Source organism: Pyrus communis, chromosome 8 (genome assembly GCF_963583255.1).
Source record: "Pyrus communis chromosome 8, drPyrComm1.1, whole genome shotgun sequence".
NCBI lineage: Eukaryota > Viridiplantae > Streptophyta > Magnoliopsida > Rosales > Rosaceae > Pyrus > Pyrus communis.
In genome coordinates, this window is record NC_084810.1 from 2,617,088 (window position 1) to 2,636,175 (window position 19,088).

The 19,088-nt window shown below is 35.9% G+C and overlaps 2 protein-coding genes across 4 annotated transcripts; one reads left to right on the forward strand and one right to left on the reverse strand.

The window, feature by feature from the left end:
• Positions 1-384: 384 nt before the first annotated feature.
• Positions 385-2,299, reverse strand: LOC137742050 (histone H2A variant 1-like). Of its 2 annotated transcripts, none has more exons than XM_068481789.1 (3): positions 2,188-2,299; positions 1,525-1,650; positions 385-914 (listed from the first exon to the last, which is right to left on the reverse strand). In XM_068481789.1, exons 2-3 carry the CDS (start codon positions 1,642-1,644, stop codon positions 618-620), a joined length of 417 nt encoding a protein of 138 aa, XP_068337890.1. In that variant the 5' UTR covers positions 1,645-1,650; positions 2,188-2,299; the 3' UTR covers positions 385-617. The 2 variants fall into 2 exon arrangements, with proteins under 2 accessions (XP_068337890.1, XP_068337891.1); XM_068481790.1 differs by having other exon boundaries at positions 1,525-1,646; positions 2,188-2,229.
• Positions 2,300-14,572: 12,273 nt separating this feature from the next.
• Positions 14,573-16,982, forward strand: LOC137742378 (uncharacterized). 2 transcript variants are annotated; one of them, XM_068482233.1, is made up of 4 exons: positions 14,573-14,890; positions 15,002-15,757; positions 15,841-16,036; positions 16,146-16,982. In XM_068482233.1, the coding sequence occupies exons 2-4, from the start codon at positions 15,317-15,319 to the stop codon at positions 16,685-16,687; spliced, it is 1,179 nt and encodes a 392-aa protein (XP_068338334.1). In that variant the 5' UTR covers positions 14,573-14,890; positions 15,002-15,316; the 3' UTR covers positions 16,688-16,982. The 2 variants fall into 2 exon arrangements, with proteins under 2 accessions (XP_068338334.1, XP_068338333.1); XM_068482232.1 differs by having other exon boundaries at positions 14,573-15,757.
• Positions 16,983-19,088: the final 2,106 nt, after the last annotated feature.

Sequence of the window (19,088 nt, forward strand, 5' to 3'; positions counted from 1 at the left end):
AAGTAAAAGAAAACGTTAGAAGTCAACGGTTTGTGGATAGCACCACCCTATTTCAATGGAGAGCAACAACTCGGACTAGATAACTCATATATAAGCACAAAAGAGATGACCATCCATCCACCACTCCTAAGATGGTCCCAACATCAGAAAACCAAAGGTGTCCATTGACCACAAGAGACCTCAACTTCACCAAATAAGAAACAGCATCGGTTTACTACCACAGACCAACACCGTGGTTGGAACCAAAAACATACTAGCATCACTTCATTGCTTAGATTTAATCATATATAATCAACTACATCGGTCACATAAGCATGGAAAAAGTTTATCACAGCGCAAATGATCTCTTTGAGAACAATCATCATAATAAACAAGAAGCAGAGCTTATAAAAGTCGCATTATATAAATAAAGACTAAGAATACCAGGTTAAACTATCCAACAAAACACATAAAGATGAACAAACATACAGATAATGGTTCAAACGGACAAGCACTAGATTGCCCATATGTACTACTAAATCCAGCTAACCTAAACAGTTACTAAAACATGAGAAATAAGCAGTCATAATATTAAACAACACCATCAGTTAATACCCATTTGACTCATCAGATATTAATTACTCCTTGGAAGTCTTGTTGATGAGGGACTTGTGGATGTGGGGGATGACACCACCGCCAGCAATTGTTCCCTTGATGAGAGTGTCCAGCTCCTCATCTCCCCTGATGGCTAGTTGCAGATGCCTGGGTGTGATTCTCTTGACCTTGAGATCCTTGCTAGCATTCCCGGCCAACTCAAGAACCTCAGCAGTTAGGTACTCAAGGATTGAGGCCAAGTACACAGCAGCAGTGGCGCCAACACGCCCATGAGCAGCAATTCGCTGTTTCAGCTGCCTATGAATTCGACCCACCGGAAACTACACATAACCAAAATGAAAACTCAGCACCAACAACACAATCTAAACAAACCCAAATGCAATATCAGCAAGAATAATGGAAAATAAAATGAACCCAAATGCAATCTTAGCACCAACAACACAAATTAAACAAATCCAAATGTATATTCAGCAACGATAACACAAACAAAATGAACCCAAATGCATATTCAGCATGACCAATGCAAACTAGACAAATCAAAACGCAATTTCAGCACCAAAAACAATGCAAATAAAACAAACCCAAATGCAATTTCAGCACTAACAACGCAAACTAGACAAACCCAAATGTGAATTCAGCAACAACCACCCAAATAGACAAAGACGAATGCATATTCAGCACCAATAATGCAAATCCAACAAACCCAAATGTGAATTCCATACTTACTACGCAAATTAAACAAATCCAAACGCCAACTCAACACCAACTACACAAGTTAAACAAAATACAAACCCAAACGAAAACCATCACAAACACCGCAAATTAATCAAACCAAATACAACAAACGAGTAAAACAGCATGGTAAAAACAAGTTTGGTCGACATGTATTCCAAATATTGGTAATAAGGAACTGCAAATTTGTAGTAGTACCTGGATACCAGCGCGAGACGAACGAGAAACAGGCCTCTTCTTGTCCTTCTCCTTTTCTTTGTCCTTGTTAGCCGCTGTGGTTTTCGCTGCAATAAGCCCCTTCCCGCCTTTGCCCGCCATTTCTGCCTGCAAAAAAATTCAAATTTGAGAATAAAATATTAAAACCCCTAAAAATAGCACAAACAGGAGACCCCAATAAAATTGAACAAATCATGACTTCACAGCACGTTCAAATTAAATCCCCATGAAACAAAAATATTATAATTTTCCACAACTTTTTTTGCAAATCTGAACTTGAAACACTGGGTTCTGAAAACGAATTCAAATTCGGTGGGTGAAGTCAAACGAAACCCAGATCTGAAAAAGCTCCTCGCAGGTCCCAAGTGGGAAATTTCAGAAAAACTAAGTTAAAATCTAGCTTCAAAAATCGTACGAACCACAAACACAAGACGAAGCGTTCTAGATCTGGGTTTTATCTGCCCTAGCCGGAAAATCGAAAATTCCAAAGTAAACGACGGAACCCAAAAGAAATTGTGAAGAAATAAACCCTAATCTGAAAAATCCATAAATCTTAAGATCGAAAGTATCGAGAGAGAGAGAGAGAGAGAGAGAGAGAGAGAGAGAGGGAGGGAGGGAGGGAGGGAGGGAGGGAGGGAGAGAGACCTGAGGAGTTCCTGGGAAGCTCGAAGACGGAAGGGAACTGTAGAGACAGAGAGAGAGGAGGAAAGCCAAATTTAAGAGGGAACAGGGGATCGGGTAGTTTTATCCAATCACGGAGGGTAATATCGTAATTACGGTGCGTGGATTTTGGGTTCGTTTTGAATGCGGTCAACGGAAAGGCGGTTCGTTTTGGGTGGGAAATTAAAATTTTCCTCAATTTTGGATTTCAAAGTTTCCCACTTTTTTTTTACTTCGTTTCAATTGAATCCCAAATCTGACCAAACCATTTTATTGCCCCAGTCTTTGGCATCGTTGTTTATTTTTGGTACACAAAGTATTCCACATGGTCACATCTTTTTTTAAATACAAGGGGAATTGAATAATAAAGTAGCGTTACATGTTCTTGCAAATTTAGGCGCGGACACCACCAAATACAAGAGATAGTGGCAATAAAAAAAGATTGAACACATGGAAGGGTTTGAACGACTTCTGCTTTCATTTCCTCCGTACGATGATGCGCTGAATTAGTTACAGTCTTCAAGATGCAGGCTGCACTCTAGACAGCAATTAGGAGGGATCACTTGATCAGCAGCCAGACCAAATTAAATTCATCTCAGTTGAAGTGTTACAAGTTAAAAAAGAAGATTGTTATACAAGGCATTGCATGAAACAAAAGATTTATCAGATACAAGTACAAAAGTATTGGACCAAAATCCAACAGGCCCCAACTTGTTGGGCCACTAATTTGTATTACGGGCTTTTTTTTTTCTGTCTCTCTGATACATGGGCTATCTTTACTGGAGTTAGAGGCCTCATATTTGTTTGTTGGGTTTTCTTCCCTTTTGAGGGAGATTTCATAAAATTTGTGTTGCAAAAAATTTAGAAGAGTTGAGCTTTAAACTTGAAGGGACCAAACCCATTTTTCACCACTTTCCTAGCTTAATTGTGCACATTTTGCATTGCGTAAAATGGTTAAATATTAGATCTCGGTGAGTTAGGACTTCATATCTTACACAACAACATAGACAAATAAGAATAATATTTGCATTATTACAGACTTATTTATCCTGACGCATCAATTCTCGAATATCATCAATATGAAAATGCATTTTAAGTAGAGTGTGATACAGTGATACTTTATGTATTTATAAATGAATAGAAGTGGGGGAATGTGAATGTGGGGTTCTAACTTTGTTACAATAATAAATCAATGGGTAATCTCGAATTCCTTGAATCCTCATTAGTGGGACTAAAATGAAGAAAAGCAGGAAAGATGTCTGCCATTAGATGTATTTTGTGGAAAATACAGTAATTAAACAAAGTTAAAGCAAAGTTACATTATTTAGAAGCAATGTTCTAAAAGACGCTAGACACGAGTCGGGCGGTCGGCTAGGCGAAGTCTAGGCAGATTTAAGTATATGTATAAAAGAGCGACCGCCTAGGAGGTCGCCAAGGACGCCTAACCCACCCAGCACCCGTCTAGGTGACGCCTAATACCCTTGTCGATTTCTTCAACGATTTTGGTTTAATCGCGGCGACGAACCACCGACTAGGCCAAACTTTAGAACACTGTTTAGAAGTCAAAAAAGTTAAATGCTATTGCTTTCTATCCAAGTGAATGCAAGAAATTCAGAGCTTAGATGAACTTCATTGTGAAACTCGTGATTCAGTGTAATATTTTCCACGTGTGATATTTAGAGCATGACAAGTTTTTTTTACCAAATTTACCATAAAAGAAATGATGGGATTTTTAGCAATAAGCCCTAAAAAACACATTTTAGTAATCAATCCTTGCTTTTTGTTTATTTACTTTTTTTTTTTTTTTTGGTCAAAGTTTATGTTTATTTACTTTATTATCTCAACTTTGTTGTTGTTCAGTTTTTGGCCTTCCATTTGGTGGGGTTTACATTAAGACCTCATTTATTTAAGTGCAAAAAGTTATCATTGAGCTACACTGAGGACGAAACGATAAATATGAAATTTCTATTTTTAGGGTTTTATAAACTAAAATTCCAACTTTTTAGGGGTGTTTGTTAAAAGCTAGAAGGATAAATTGTTAAAAGCTAGAAGGAAAAAAAACCATTACAAAAAAGATCAACATCAGATCTTAAAATCAAGCATATCAAAATGTAATATAAAGAAGAACAAAAGGGAGAAATTCTTGAACCATGCACAAAACTGATTATAAAAATGTATTCCTCAAGTAACTCTTTCACGATAAACGTCTTAGAGAATTTTTTAGTGGTTTTTCACATAAGTTAGATGTATTTTGTGGAAAATATGGTAATTAACCAAAGTTAAAGCAAAGTAACTTTATTTAGAAGTAAAAAAAGTTAAATGCTATTGCTTTTTTACCCAAGTGAATGCAAAAAATTCAGAGCTTAGATAGACTTCATTGTGGAACTCGTGACTCAGTGTAATATTTTTCACTTGTGATATCTAGAGCATGACAAGTCATTGTTTTACCAAATTTACCATAAAAGAAATGATGGGATTTTTAGCAATAAGCCCCCCTCAAAAAAAAAAAAACACATTTTAGTAATCATCCTTGCTTTTTGTTTATTTACATTTTTTTTTGTCAAAGTTTATGTTTATTTACTTTGTCATCTCAACTTTTGTTGTTGTTCAATTTTTGGCCTTCCATTTGGTCAGGTTTACATTAAGACCTCATTTATTTAAGTGCAAAACGTTATCATTGAGCCACACTGAGGACTAAACGATAAATATGAAATTTCTATTTGTAGGGTTTTATAAACTCAAATTCCAACTTTTTAGGGGTGTTTGTTAAAAGCTAGAAGTAAAAAAAAAACCATTACAAAGAAGATCAACATCAGATCTTAAAATCAAGCATATCAAAATGTAAAATAAGAATAACATAAGGAAGAAATTCTCAAACCATGCACAAAATTGATTATAAAAATGTATTCGTCAAGTAAAACCATATGTTGCCATATTTCTTTCACGATAAACGTCTTAGAGAATTTTTTAGGAATTTTTGACAGAAGAGATGTTTTTTTGTGGAAAATATAGTACTTAACCAAAGTTAAAGCAAAGTAGCTTTATTTAGAAGTCAAAAAAGTTAAATGCTATTGCTTTTTTACCCAAGTGAATGCAAGATATTTAGAGCTTAGATAGACTTCATTGTGGAGTTCGTGACTCAATGTAATATTTTTTACGTGTGATATTTAGAGCATGACAAGTCATTGTTTTACCAAATTTACCATAAAATAAATTATGGGATTTTTAGCACTAAACCCCCACCCCCCCCCCCCCACCCTCCCCCAAAAAAAACACATTTTAGTAATCATCCTTGCTTTTTGTTTATTTACTTTTTTTTTGTCGAAGTTTATGTTTATTTACTTTATTATCTCAACTTTTGTTGTTGTTTAGTTTTTGGCCTTCCATTTGGTGGGGTTTACATTAAGACCTCATTTAGTTAAGTGCAAAAAGTTATCATTGAACCACACTAAGGACGAAATGATAAATATGAAATTTCCATTTCTAGGGTTTTATAAATTAAAATTCCAACTTTTTAGGGATGTTTGTTAAAAGCTAGAAGGAAAATTTGTTAAAAGCTAGAAGGGAAAAAAAAACCATTAAAAAGAAGATCAACATCAGATCTTAAAATCAAACATATCAAAATGTAATATAAGAAGAACATAAGGGAGAAATTCTCGAACCATGCACAAAACTGATTATAAAAATGTATCTGTCAAGTAAAACCATATGCTGCCATATTTCTTTCACGATAAACGTCTTAGAGAATTTTTGTAGGGGTTTTTGACTGAATTTTCCAACAAGGTTTGCCTTATACATTGTACCTAAAAATCATGTCACAAGATAAAACTAGTTTAGCTTTCTTGACTAGGCTTTATATCTTGCACCAAATGTCAATGGACTATCATCAAAAAAGAAAAAAAGGATATCTAGGGTTTTCATGATGATGATGGAGGAATGTATGAAATGAGACTTGTGCGTTTCTTGTGATGCTTTTGGAAAATTTGAGACACATTGAAAGCACAAGGAAAGTAATCCATGGGCCTAGACATGGACCACTCTTTTACAAACCCTAATAATTGACTGAAATGTTTGTGGTCTTTTATCTTATCTTTTATTTTCTTTGTGTGAAAGTAATTGTGTGGATTTGCACTTGGTAACTAAAGCTATTAAGCTAATTATGTTCTTCTTCTTTTTTTTCGAAAAAATGGGACTAGTTGGTGGTGAAGTCATGTAGTCTATTATTTTGGGGGTTAAAAAGACTCACATAAACATTTTAGCCTCCTTCTGACTACCATTGTGTGATTTACAAGCTCCAGGAATCGAACCAAGAACCATCCATGTGAAATATAGACCTGGATTTGCCCGAATCATTGGAGCACCCCGTCGTGGTTTATTAAGCTAATTGTGTTCACTTGATGTTTCTCTTTATTTGTTTGTATGATTCAATGGGAGTTGCTTCCTAAAGATAAATACACTATACATTCGGGAAAAAAAATCAAGTTTTCTATTTACTTACGGGTAATCAGTTTCATCATATATTTGATCATTAAATTTAACCTGATAAATTAAGTTGATTGATGAATGATTATGAGATAAAATTCAACGATCAGACACGGATCGACATTGTAGCTATTTAAGAAAATTTGGCAAAGGGGAGCCAATAGAATTTAGAAACCAGATACATAAAATTCAAATAACGAATGAACTTGATTGCTTATTGACATGGTAGGAGCAAGATAAGTGTGATTATGACTTGACAAAATATGTCACACCACTAAATGGCAAACAAATGGAAAACACATAGCGCCAATTAAATCATCTCTATTTTTTTCATATACAATCCATGTATAGAAAGTGTATAAAGTAAATCCGTATATTATAAGAGTATGCAAACACCATGATTTTTCATATTTTTTATCCATTATATTGAAGAAAATCGAACCTTAATTTTTATTTCACTATTTAAATTTTTTTTACTGAAGGCGATTATAAATTTTTCAATAAATCATTGTTATAAAAACATTAAAAATTTATACATCAAGTGGTTAAAAATATTTATTAATTCAGTCGAAAATATGCATTGCACTACACAATCACAAAAAAAAAAAAAAAAAAAAAAGTGGTCCACTTTGCACGGCATGTCGTTGAAACGGATGAGGTTTTTTTTGGGACAGACAGGATTTTAATTCGGAGGCCCACCGAAAAAGGCATCGGGTGTGTGGGACCCATTTGACCTTAATACGGTTGTCCATCCCTCTCTGTGGCCCACAACCAAAATCCAGCCCCAGAAGGAGGCATTTACGTGGGAAATTCATCATTTCCGGATCTCTTCCTAAGATCCTTTTCATCAAACAATCTAGAGTCTTAAAATTTAATTCAACAATTAAATTTATTATAACTTTTAAAATAGGCTCGTAATTTTAGCCGTTGGATCAAATTTTAAGGATCTAGATTGTTTGATGAGGAGGATTATGTAAAAGGGATCAGAAAATGATGCCTTTCCATTTATGTGCGTTTGCTTGGGCAACGCACATCATGGGTTTTTTTTTTTTTTTTTTTTTTTTTGGTTGAATAGTTTTATTTTATTGTATTTTATAAGACAGGAGGATCTAAAAATATTACAATGATTCAGGGAGGACAATTTTTTGAACACCAGATACATAGATGAAAACCGAACATTTTATGTACTACGATATTTGACCACATGCAACTTGAACGTGATGCTAAACTAATTGTGAAAAAATATACGCAAAAAAACTAGCTCAGAGAAAATGTCAAACTCATAACATATAATCCAATAATTATATCAATTAGTTTACAATACAGTTTAGTAGTATTATTTTTCACTTGTAAGTCAAGCTTTTCAAGGTGCACTCACATGAATGATGATAATGTATATAATTATTATATCTAGAAAAAAAGAAACATAAGGGGAAAAATAATATTTTGTTATCCTTTTTTTAGAAAATTTATTTTTGTAATTATATTCAGCCAATTGCCCCTAGTAAAAATAATATATCCTTCATTTTACATCTTAGTATATTACATCCATTAAGTTTATTCATGTTAGTTGTATATCATTTTCATGTGCATCTTCAAGGAAATTACGCCATGAATTCCTGTATCAAATTGAAGAAACATTATCCCATATTTCTGCTGGCTTTTAGTTTTTTTTTTTTTGCTCAATTGGTTTAGGTAAAGACCTAGCTTTCTATTTCACTTGTGAGTTGTTATGCGATTTGAAGAAAACGATCGGGAACCTCCATATTTGTTGGGGTGTGCTTTTGCTCACCACGCTCAAGTGGTGGTAATGTTAACCACTTTATTTACTATCGTTTAATTAGTTTAAATTTTGATATTTATATCTATTCATTATACAGGTTTCGAAATTTAAATTCATCTAAAAATAATAAATAATGTAGTATGCTTGATCGGAAGAGCATCCCTTTCAAATTCTGTTTGTGCGGACCCTCGGGATCCATTGATCCTGGTCATTCACCACAGTTCGAGTAGTGAAGAAAAACAAATTACGCCATCGAAGCGCGCCGTCGCGGCCGAAGGACCTCCAAATTCATGGACACCATGTTTCATCAACTGCCTTCCTCCTCCCTACAATTTTGCCCAATCAAGAGCCGTCTCCGATTTGCGCACTCATCATGCGCCGAAGCTTGCCGTTGCCGATGAAGGTGGAATTTTAACCTCTCTTCTGTCGCGGCAGGGCCGGCCCTAAGGGTAGCCCAAGTAGGCGCCCGCCTAGGGTCCCCACTTCGAAGGGACCCCCAAAAAAAATTTACATCCTGTAAATAACATATAAGTACAAAAAAAAGTAAGAGATATCATAATTCATTTGTTGGTGCAGTGGAAATGTTTGACTTTCTTTTTCTTTGGAGTGTTGAGTTCAAAACACAGAGATGCATTTTTTAGTCACTAAATTTTTCTTGTTTTTCAAATTTACTGTCAATTCATCTTTCTAAATGCTTATAAAGTTATAAAACTCAAGTCTCAGTGCAATCTTTTTTTATTTCAACTTCCTAATCTCTCCATTTCTATCGAATTTTTAAATCAACTATCACATGGTCTTGAAGATTATACTTTAAGGTATTCAAAACTTTGAATTTATATTTTTCTTTTCAATAATTTTTTATTCAATGGATTGTTTTAATATTCGATTCGTTAGTGTGATGTTGATTTTACGAAAAAAGCACAAGAGAAACAATTGGTGTTGTTGAATTTATTATACTCATCAATCAAGTTTTATTGTTTTTTACTCCCTTGATCATCAAGTTTTATTGTTTTTCACTCTCAATCTTAGACTCTTAACTACAAACATTTAGTAGATTTGAGTCTAAAAACTTAAGCCGTTTAATGTTTAAGTAATGTTTGTATATTTATGTGGAAATAGAATATGTATTTAGCTAATTATTTTTTATACATATCAATATACAAAGAACCATAAATCAAAGAATATTAGGACCCCATTTCATAAACTAAATTAGGGCTCCCAAATTTTTAGGACCGGCCTTGTGTCGCGAACTCGTTCGAACTGTGAACACGTGAAGAGAAGGCAGTGATCAATCGGCAGGGAACATGAGAACAGAAGCAGTGAATGGTCGTAGCCATTCGATCTGTGGTGAACAACCATGATCAATTGATCCCGAGGATCGGCATAGACATAATCCGGAAGGATCGTCGTCCTGCATCACTATCAATATTTATTTTTTCACAAAACTAAGCAAATCATGACACGTTCAAGTCATTAGAACCTCACACGTATAAAAATGGGAAATAAATTAGAATCCCATGTCGGAGTAGTAAACAATTAGGTCATGTACATAAAAGGAAAATAAGTTCTTTAATGATATAAATATTATTGTCTGAAAAAAGGGAAGTAACAATGTGTGTGTAAGATCCCACATCGATTAACGGAGAGGAAGTGATATGTCTTATATGTACATACTCTCCTCCTTATAGCACGAGGTCTTTTGGGAACTCACTGGCTTTAAATCCCATAAGAACTCCGAAGTTAAATGAGTTTGGGCGAGAGCAGTCCTACAATGGATGACCCCCTTGGGAAGTTCTCGTGCCGAAACCCAAAAACAAAACCATAAGGGAATGGTAAGCCCATAACGAACAATATCGTGCTACGGCAGAGTCGAGCTGGGATGTGACTGTGTGAATGCGCTCACCTACCATGCACGAACGAATCAAAGAAAATCACCACCGTTGTTCCATTCCTAATCCTAATTAAGCTAAAAGTTGGTAACAAGTAGGGCAAAACCTTACTTTCAGAAGAAGCATAAGCTTTGCCATGCCTTCCATTATTTATGGATAATCCACTCAGCCTTTCCCTTGATGTAGATCCAATGCTTCAAGTAATTACCTTATGGAGGAAAAATACAAGCATAATATTATCCTTTATCATTCAAATTGCCCACATAATGACATTATCGGTAATGTGTTCTGTATCCGAACTCATAGTATTTAGTATGGTTCGTCTTTCTCGTCTTACTATTGTTAACCCTAGCTAATTAGGAATCCCATAGATGATGGGGAAAATTGACCTATGAACTTGCTTGAAGAATAAGTAATATTTCCTTAATAATTTGGATCAAGTTGAAGTTAGAAATCCTAGATAGATACACTTCGTATAGTAATTAGACACTAACCATTTCATCACGTCATCACTATAATTAAATACGATGGAAAATTGTTGTTTTATTACAAAACAACAAACTAAGATGCTGTAAGCAATGAAAGATTTGTAGTGTACCAAACACAACTTAATTTACCAAGTGTTATAATATAATTAGTTAGAAATGAAACAAAATTTCAACGAATTATGTTATAACACTTGTATGCTGAGTTGTGTTATCGGCAAACTGACAATTTTCTTGTAATATAGGGAACGGAAATTAGGAATGCTTGACTTTTCCTTAAGGTATCGCATTTCTTTACATTAAAGTTGACCAAAACTCCAATTAACCTTGTATTAATTCTTAATTTGCATGAATGATGGTTGCTTTGGCAGTGCTTGCTTGTAGAATTATTTATGAGTTAAATTAAGATTCCGTTAGGATGCACCCTCCTCAAAGCAAACATTAGTATAAGATAAATAAATAAAAAACTCACATTATCTATACTATATACCTTACTCAAACCCACAAGTAACAACAAATTCAATAAAAAAGTTTTATCTTTCAAATTTTAGTTCCTTCAATTTCAGTTGATTAAATAAACAAATTATCGAATATAATCATTACGTCAATAATTTGGTTAATCGAGTATGAGCACGTGATACACTCATGAAGGATTGAAAAGATATTACGAGCTCATGCTCGATAGACAGTACCACGATATTCAATTGACAATAAATTTCACACACTATTCAGGAATTGCGATGTTACCTCCACACTTAATGGAAATATATATTACCGATACTTTTCAAGAGTTGAGATGATGTAACATGCGCGTTCTCAATTGACTCTAGGACAACTCATTTTGATACGACTTTTGCTCCTCATGTTCATGGGGACCTTCAAACTTAATGAAAATGCGAAGAAAAATATTATGTGTTTTCTAATATACTCGGAAACAATGTAGAATCTCTCGTGCTTAAAGTACACCAACTAAGCCTTAAAAGCTATTCAATCATTCTACATTTTTGTGTGGATAAAACACAAAGTACTTGTACTCATCAAATGGTCACATCAGGTGGCATTATCATTTCAAAATTGTTCTTGGGAGTTTGTGCTAAATGTAATAAAGATGTTGAAGACATCATCTTTTTACATTAAATTTATAAATTATACAATGTATCAGTTGATAGTTACATTTTTTTTTAATTATTAAAAAAAAAAAATTTAACCATCAAATGACACATTGATCTACAAAATATAGTATAGAAAAAGACGGTCTTTCTAACATTTTTCTAAATGTAAGTGTCTACACTCCCACTATAGAGAGACTTATATTGTACGTACTTTAGTGGGACATATATGTCATTTCAACAGTGTTTTTGGTGGTCCATTTTACCTGAATACCTAACTCTTCCCTTTTTAACCCACTGTTGTCCACATCAAAACTTATGGGCCTACCAGTCCTAACGGGCTTTGAAAGCTGGATCTATAGATCCGAACCCGATTTGAGAGAGAGAGAGCGCCCGGGGGGGGGGGGGGGGGGTTATTTTGGTGATTTGGCAAACAGCCGAAGCAATGTAACGGACATCGCTACCACTTACTGGACACGTGTCCCGGCCTACACAAATAGCTTTGCATCAATTAAAAGGAAAATGCCCTGCTTTCCCAAAATAGCCCTACTTTCCAGATTAATCTCATATTTTCTTTAGCATTATAGTGGAAATGGTCATTGAATTTGACATAACTTTTCATTTTGCCCTTATAATAAAATTCAATAGAAGTAGTCCCTGAGTTTATTTAGTCATTGAATTTAATTATCAAGTGAACGACCACATGACTATTTTTATAGGGTTTTTTGTCAAATCAACCCTTCACTTAATGAGAATACTAGCATATAGGTACACACAAAGTGTGTGAGAAAGTTTTTCATTTTTGTTTTTGAAATAGAAAGGAGAGAGGAAAAGAGTGACAGAGAATGTGGGAGTGAGAAATTATTTATTTATTTATTTATATTTATTTATATTTTTAAATTAGAGATATGTTATGATTACATTTCTGTCTCATATTTCTTATTTATGTTATGTTTTAATTAGATGGTTAAACTGATAAATTCATAGAATTTTGATTGACAATGAGTGTTTTATTAATTAATAGAGATTAACAAGTTTTTCAAGAAAAATTAAAATAATTTAAGATGGATAAACTCATAAAGTATTTCTATTACTTTTATTTTGTTTTAACTTTTTGAGAAAAAATAGAAAGTGAAAAAGAGAGTGGCATCAAGCACTCAACGGTCATCGAAATATGGACCCCACCCCCTCTGAATTTTCTCTGGCCCCCCAAACTTTAGCTTGTCGGTTTATTTTTTTATTTTTTTATTTTTCAGTTTTCTTTATAGCTTTCACCATCACTTTGGTTGGTTTCGCCAATTTTTTTTTCCCAAATTTTACCATATAAATTTAAGGTATATGGATACCTTCGGTGGAAATACATTGTTTGGTCTATAATTTGATGTTTAATCAATATTATAGATAATCAACCAAATTATGATGCTTCACTAATCAATGGAAGTTACAAATTATAGACCGTTAGTTTAAGAAATAACATATTTTTCTAAGGTTTAAAGAGCATATCTAAAACAAAAAGGTGAAAGCAAAAACATAGCGCTTTTGCCTGTATATAATTTCGAAAAAGGGAGCTGGAGGGATAAAATTTCAAAATACAAGGTAGTACAAGTGTTCTATTGTGTTGTGTGTTTGATTTTCGCATTGATCAAAAGACGGACATACGTTTAAATAACTGGCTACACAAAAACCGTTTTGTGAAACAACACCTCGAGTCACATGGATTGGGCACGTATAGTGCAACTAGAAATTTATATTTAATTTTTTGAGGGGCCAAAAACTATTTTACAATTACTACAGGGGTACTTCCAGAAAATACCTCTAAAAATAACAAAAAGAAAATAAAAAGGGGAAAAAGGGCCACGTTAATTTCAGGTTCGCCAAAGGGCCTTTCTGTCATACAAGGCGCACCAACCACCGCAATCATACCTGGAAGTTAGAAGGACCAAAATGACGAATCTGCCCTAATGCACATCCAGCAACGCGGCCTGAAAATCCGTCCCTATCCAACTCTTATCTCCACCCGGAGGAGGATATTTCAGTAAAAACAAGTAAAAAAAAGAACCAGAAAAACCGATTGTTTTTGGAACTCGGACCACGCCAGGAACGTGAGGGCGGTTTTGGGATTGGGAGCCTCCATATCACGAGCGGTTAAAAAAACGAGAAGATATCATCTTCGGATTTCTATGTCAGATTAAATGATTCAGATTTTTAAAATTTTATCTAACAATCCAACTCTTTAAAAATTATAATAATTTTTTACTACTGGATAAATTTTTAAAGACCTAAATCACTTTATCTGGTGATCTTGATGGGAGAGATCATGAGAATATATCTTCTTAAAAAAAAAAACCACCACACCCTCGGTAATTATACCAAAAGTCTGAGTGTACTTTCGGTATAAAAATGCAGACCCAACTCGCCACGTAGCCGCAAAACCACAACGTGTCGGCACGGAAAGAAAACAGCGAAACGAACCCGGTTCGCGCCTCCGAAACGTACCCCTCCCGTGACGGATTAGGTACTGTGCCATGTAGGATACACAAGTGGCGGAATAGTCCTAGTCAGCAGCTCTTCTCTTTATAGCTCACACCTGCTGCTCTTTTGGGCTCCTAAGCACACCAAAAACCATAAACAGAGGAAGGAAGCTCTCATTTCGTTTTCACCTCCCTCTTGAAATTTCTGGGTTTCGTCGGCGGCGAACTGAGACTTGTATCGCCGGAGAATGGAGTTTACGGCGGCCGATCGTCTTGGAATTGAGGAGAGCAGCAGCGGCAGCATCATGACGTTCTCGTGCCGTCGCGTATCTCGGGAATCCTAAGAACCGCATTTCCAGAGAAAATCCTACGCAAAAGCGACTTTTACTTGGCAGAGTTTCGAAGTTATTCCATGCTTTGTTTGGCAAACTGGAGGCAGAAGAAACTATATAATATTGGAGATTAAAAGGTACTTGCTACTTGTTCTTCTTCTTCTCGCTCCGGAGCCTCGAATTTAGCTAAAATCCGGATTATTTTTCTCCAAGTTTTCTTGATTTCTGCTTCGATTCATCGATCTCAGTCGCGAGAAGATTCTGTGGAGTTGTCAGTGAAGGATTTCGATCGATGTATCGGCATTAGAACCCTCTGCTTTTTGTTTTCGGGCTTTGAATTTGTAATTTCGGTTTTTAAGTGAAAAGTTTAGCTTTTCGTTCTCGAATTTTGTAATTGATTGCGGAGAGAAAATAGATTAGTATAATAGGTAGAGAATCAGGCTTAATTTTTTTGATTAAGCTCAAGAGGAGGAAGCTTTAACCTTGTGGAAATGGAGGAAGTTTGTGAAGACGATCGGAGGTTCTGAATTTTTTTTGTTCTCGTGAATTTGATCACGCCGATCATGCCTTTTCCAATGAAAATCCAACCGATCGATTTTCGCACGAGTCCTGAAGACCTGACTCTGTTCGAGCCGGTCAAGCCGGTGGCGGCGAAGTCGCGGCTCAAGCGGCTGTTCGAGCGGCCGTTCACGAACGTATTGAAAAGCTCAGCGGCGACGGAGAAGACCAGCGGAGGAATCGGAATGGAAGAGCTGCATTTCAACAAAGACGGAGGCGGCGGAGGATCGGCCGAGTTCGAGCCGAGCTCCATGTGCTTGACGAAGATGGTTCAGAATTTCATCGAGGAGAGCAACGAGAAGCAATCATCGACTGCGGCGCGGTGCAGCCGGAACCGCTGCAACTGCTTCAACGGAAACGACAGTTCGGAAGACGAATCGGAGCTGTTTGGCGGTTTCGGCGACTCCAACGTGGCGTCCTCTGCCGAATCATGTGAGCTTCTCAAGGTAAACAAAAAATATCTGATATCCTCTGGAGTTTCAACAGCCCAAAAACGACTCCGTTTTGAGGTCAAATGGTTTTTCCACAGGGTTTGGTTTCGTGCCAGAGCGTGAGCGAGAGGAACCTGCTAGCCGACACAGCGAAGATTGTTGAGAGAAACAAGGCCTGCTGCAAGCGGAAAGACGACACCTGCAGAACCGTCGTTTCTGATAGTCTGTTAGCTCTCGGATACGACGCGTCGGTCTGCAAATCTCGTTGGGAAAAAGCTCCGTCCTATCCCGCCGGTACTTTCCCTCTCTCCGCCTCACAAAAATATCTAACCATACAACGCCGTTTCTTAAATGTAGGAAATTATCGGGACTAAATTTGCTGAATTATTTTTTTTTTTTGCAGGAGAATATGATTACATTGACGTGATCGTCAAAGGAGAGAGACTGCTGATCGACGTCGATTTCAGATCGGAATTCGAGATCGCACGGCCGACGAAGAGCTACAAGGCGACTCTCCAGACGCTTCCGTACATTTTCGTCGGGAAGCACGACCGGCTGTGGGGGATCATCGCGGTGGTGTCGGAGGCGGCGAAGCAGAGCTTGAAGAAGAAAGGGATGCCAGTTCCACCGTGGAGAAAAGCCGAGTACATCAGGGCCAAGTGGCTGTCTCCTCACACTAGAGCCACACCGGCGCCGACCGATTCGACTCAGCCACTGATCGGGTCAGGCGACTCGGGACTGAGTCTGGGCGGGACAAGCTCGGTTGAGGATGGTGAGTTGGGCGACGAGTCGGTGTTTGAGTTGTCGGCGAGTTCCGGTGAGGAAGAGAAGGCGATGGCGGCGGCGAAGGAGTGGAAGCCGCCGGAGCTGAAGCCGAAGAGATCGGCGGTGACCGGAGTAAAAATCGTGACCGGTTTGGCTTCTGTCATGAAATATGAACCGTAAAATTTTGATAATTTTTGAAATTTTTTTGTTTTAATTTTACTTTTGACTGTGAGAGGAAGTGAAATATCGTATATGCCCCTGTATATGCTTTATATGGTAGAGCATAACAACCGTTTGATCCCTTCTATATTTTTGATGTAAGGGTCGGATTTACTAGTAGCAAAAAATAAAGTGATATTTTTACAAATTTCATATTTTAGTGTGCGAAAATCAAGGAAAAGAGAAGGTAATAATTTTCAGTCTGATGTTTTATATTCTTTTCAGTGGATAATTATATTCTAATTAATTTTTTAAACTCTGCTGAATATTCAATTCTTTATTTCCTATTTTCTTGTTTTTAAACTAGGGAGGGGGAGGGGGAGTTGGGCAAAAGAATCCGATGACGAAAGGCTGAAGAAAACTCGGTAGATACTCGTGATGTCTCGTGAGTTATGACAAGCACTCTTTGGGTTTCTGAGTTTAGCCAGAGTTTAGTCAAGTCAGTTAGAATAGTATGTACTCGTGAATGTCGTAAGAGAATAGTTTTTACTTTTAGAATGCATTTTTGCTCATCATCATTTAATGTGTTATATGCTCACTATCTTATTTATCATCGTTAGATGAGTTTGAATTTTGAGATTTGTATTTATCCATTACACGAATTTCGAAATTCAAACTTATCTAACGGTGATAAATAGGATAATGAACATACATTACATTAAAGGATGGTAAGCAAAAATGCTTCCTCGTTTTTATGTCTTGTCTTCAAGTTTGAATCTCCTTCTACGGGATTTGGTGGATTTAGTGTGGTTCATTAAATGTGGCATATCTTACTTATATTCCCAAATGTTGCGGTTAAATTTCTTGAATTGGTATTGACGAAACTGTGCTTTGATCCATATTTGGTACTGATCCTGGAGGTCTGATTTAGAACTGTGGGGCGAGGCTGTGGCCTGTCAGCAAATTATACAGTTACACCATCAATGGGTTTTGTCGTATTTTCTTCTGAAGATGTGACATAATTTATTTAAGAAAAACTAATGAAAAAGATTTGAAAAGTTTGAGTTTTAACGATAAAGACAAAATAAAAGGGTAAAATGAATAGTACAAGGTTTGACTTTTTAATGTAAAAATGTGGTTTTTCGTTAAAGTGAACAGTACCGTGAGTTTTCGTTAAAACTCCCTTCTATTTACCATATAACATGTTATCGTCTCTCTCATCACTGTTAGTTTTATCTTAAAAAAATGCTCGAAAACCTTGGACGGATTCAGCAGTTCACTCCCTAGAATTTGATTCAAAATTAAAAAAAAAGGAATGACAAATATGAAAATAGTTAAGGGTCTTCGTTGGTAAAATTTGTGACAAATGTAGATTGATCCATATAGACAATGACAATCTGTAGTATCATTTCTAAATGTTGAACAAAGAACATGAGCCAGATAAAGGAACATGAAAACCTTCGAGTGAGACTCGCAGACGAGGTAGCGTTACCAAATACACTATCAAGTAAATATGGCATGGTTTAAGGAAATTACTTACTTAGGACGAGTTTACCATCACTTTAGTATTCTACTTCAATAGCGCATTGTCGTGCATAAAAAAAATATACATGATAATGTGTCATCGAACCTAAACATCTCGTAACAGCAAGAAGAAAATTGTTACGAAAACCAAGCGAATGCCAACACAGAAAATCCCAAGTAGTCCGTGATGCCAACTTTACACGATCATAATCTTTGGAAAAGGTCCTGAACACATAAACCCTAATCTGCAAAATCTCTTCTACTTGTAATCCTCCACTCCCCGCGCAGATAGCACCTTCACTACATGAATTCTGCTAACTTACTTGCCGTTTACAAGAGCCTCGTACTGAACCACCGGGTCCATAACCTTTATCGGAAGCTGCGTTGTTTTAATTTCCTGCTTGGAAATTTAAGGTATTTTATATTTTGAGCCACATAACAATGATGGCGTCTGTATAATTTTACAAAATTTAGTAGCATTATTTAAATCTTGAAAGCTCCTTCTATCCATTTCGCTTTTGTTATCATAAACATTAAAAATGGGGAAATTCAGGTAGGGTCAGAATCAGCTATAATAGCATGTAGTGGGGTCAATTTCTGAATTATATAAGTTAGAAGTTGGACCTAATCAAAACAAATTTGAGTGTTATCTTAACATATTCCACTGTTATTAATTTATGCGTTATAAAACTATTAAACGATAAGATTAATATTTGCGAATGTCCTATTTTATTAGGGAATGTAGAAAACTTTATTTATGGACACCTTGTTCAGGCCGCTCCAAATTATCTTTCAAAGGTTCGAACTTTTTGTTTCTTTAGTCTTCATAGACAAAATTGTAAAGTACAAAAGAAGATAGATAATTACGATGTTTTGAGAAAATATTAAAATGAACTAT

What these genes read in the sequence shown, in the direction of transcription:
- LOC137742050 (XM_068481789.1), bottom strand. Translation starts at nt 1,644, where the DNA reads ATGGCGGGCAAAGGCGGGAAGGGGCTTATTGCAGCGAAAACCACAGCG. An exon ending in CGTCTCGCGCTGGTATCCAG is followed by an intron (nt 915 to 1,524) that starts GTACTACTACAA and finishes GGTTATGTGTAG; the next exon opens with TTTCCGGTGGGTCGAATTCA.
- LOC137742378 (XM_068482232.1), top strand. Translation starts at nt 15,317, where the DNA reads ATGCCTTTTCCAATGAAAATCCAACCGATCGATTTTCGCACGAGTCCT. An exon ending in AATCATGTGAGCTTCTCAAG is followed by an intron (nt 15,758 to 15,840) that starts GTAAACAAAAAA and finishes GTTTTTCCACAG; the next exon opens with GGTTTGGTTTCGTGCCAGAG. An exon ending in AGCTCCGTCCTATCCCGCCG is followed by an intron (nt 16,037 to 16,145) that starts GTACTTTCCCTC and finishes TTTTTTTTGCAG; the next exon opens with GAGAATATGATTACATTGAC.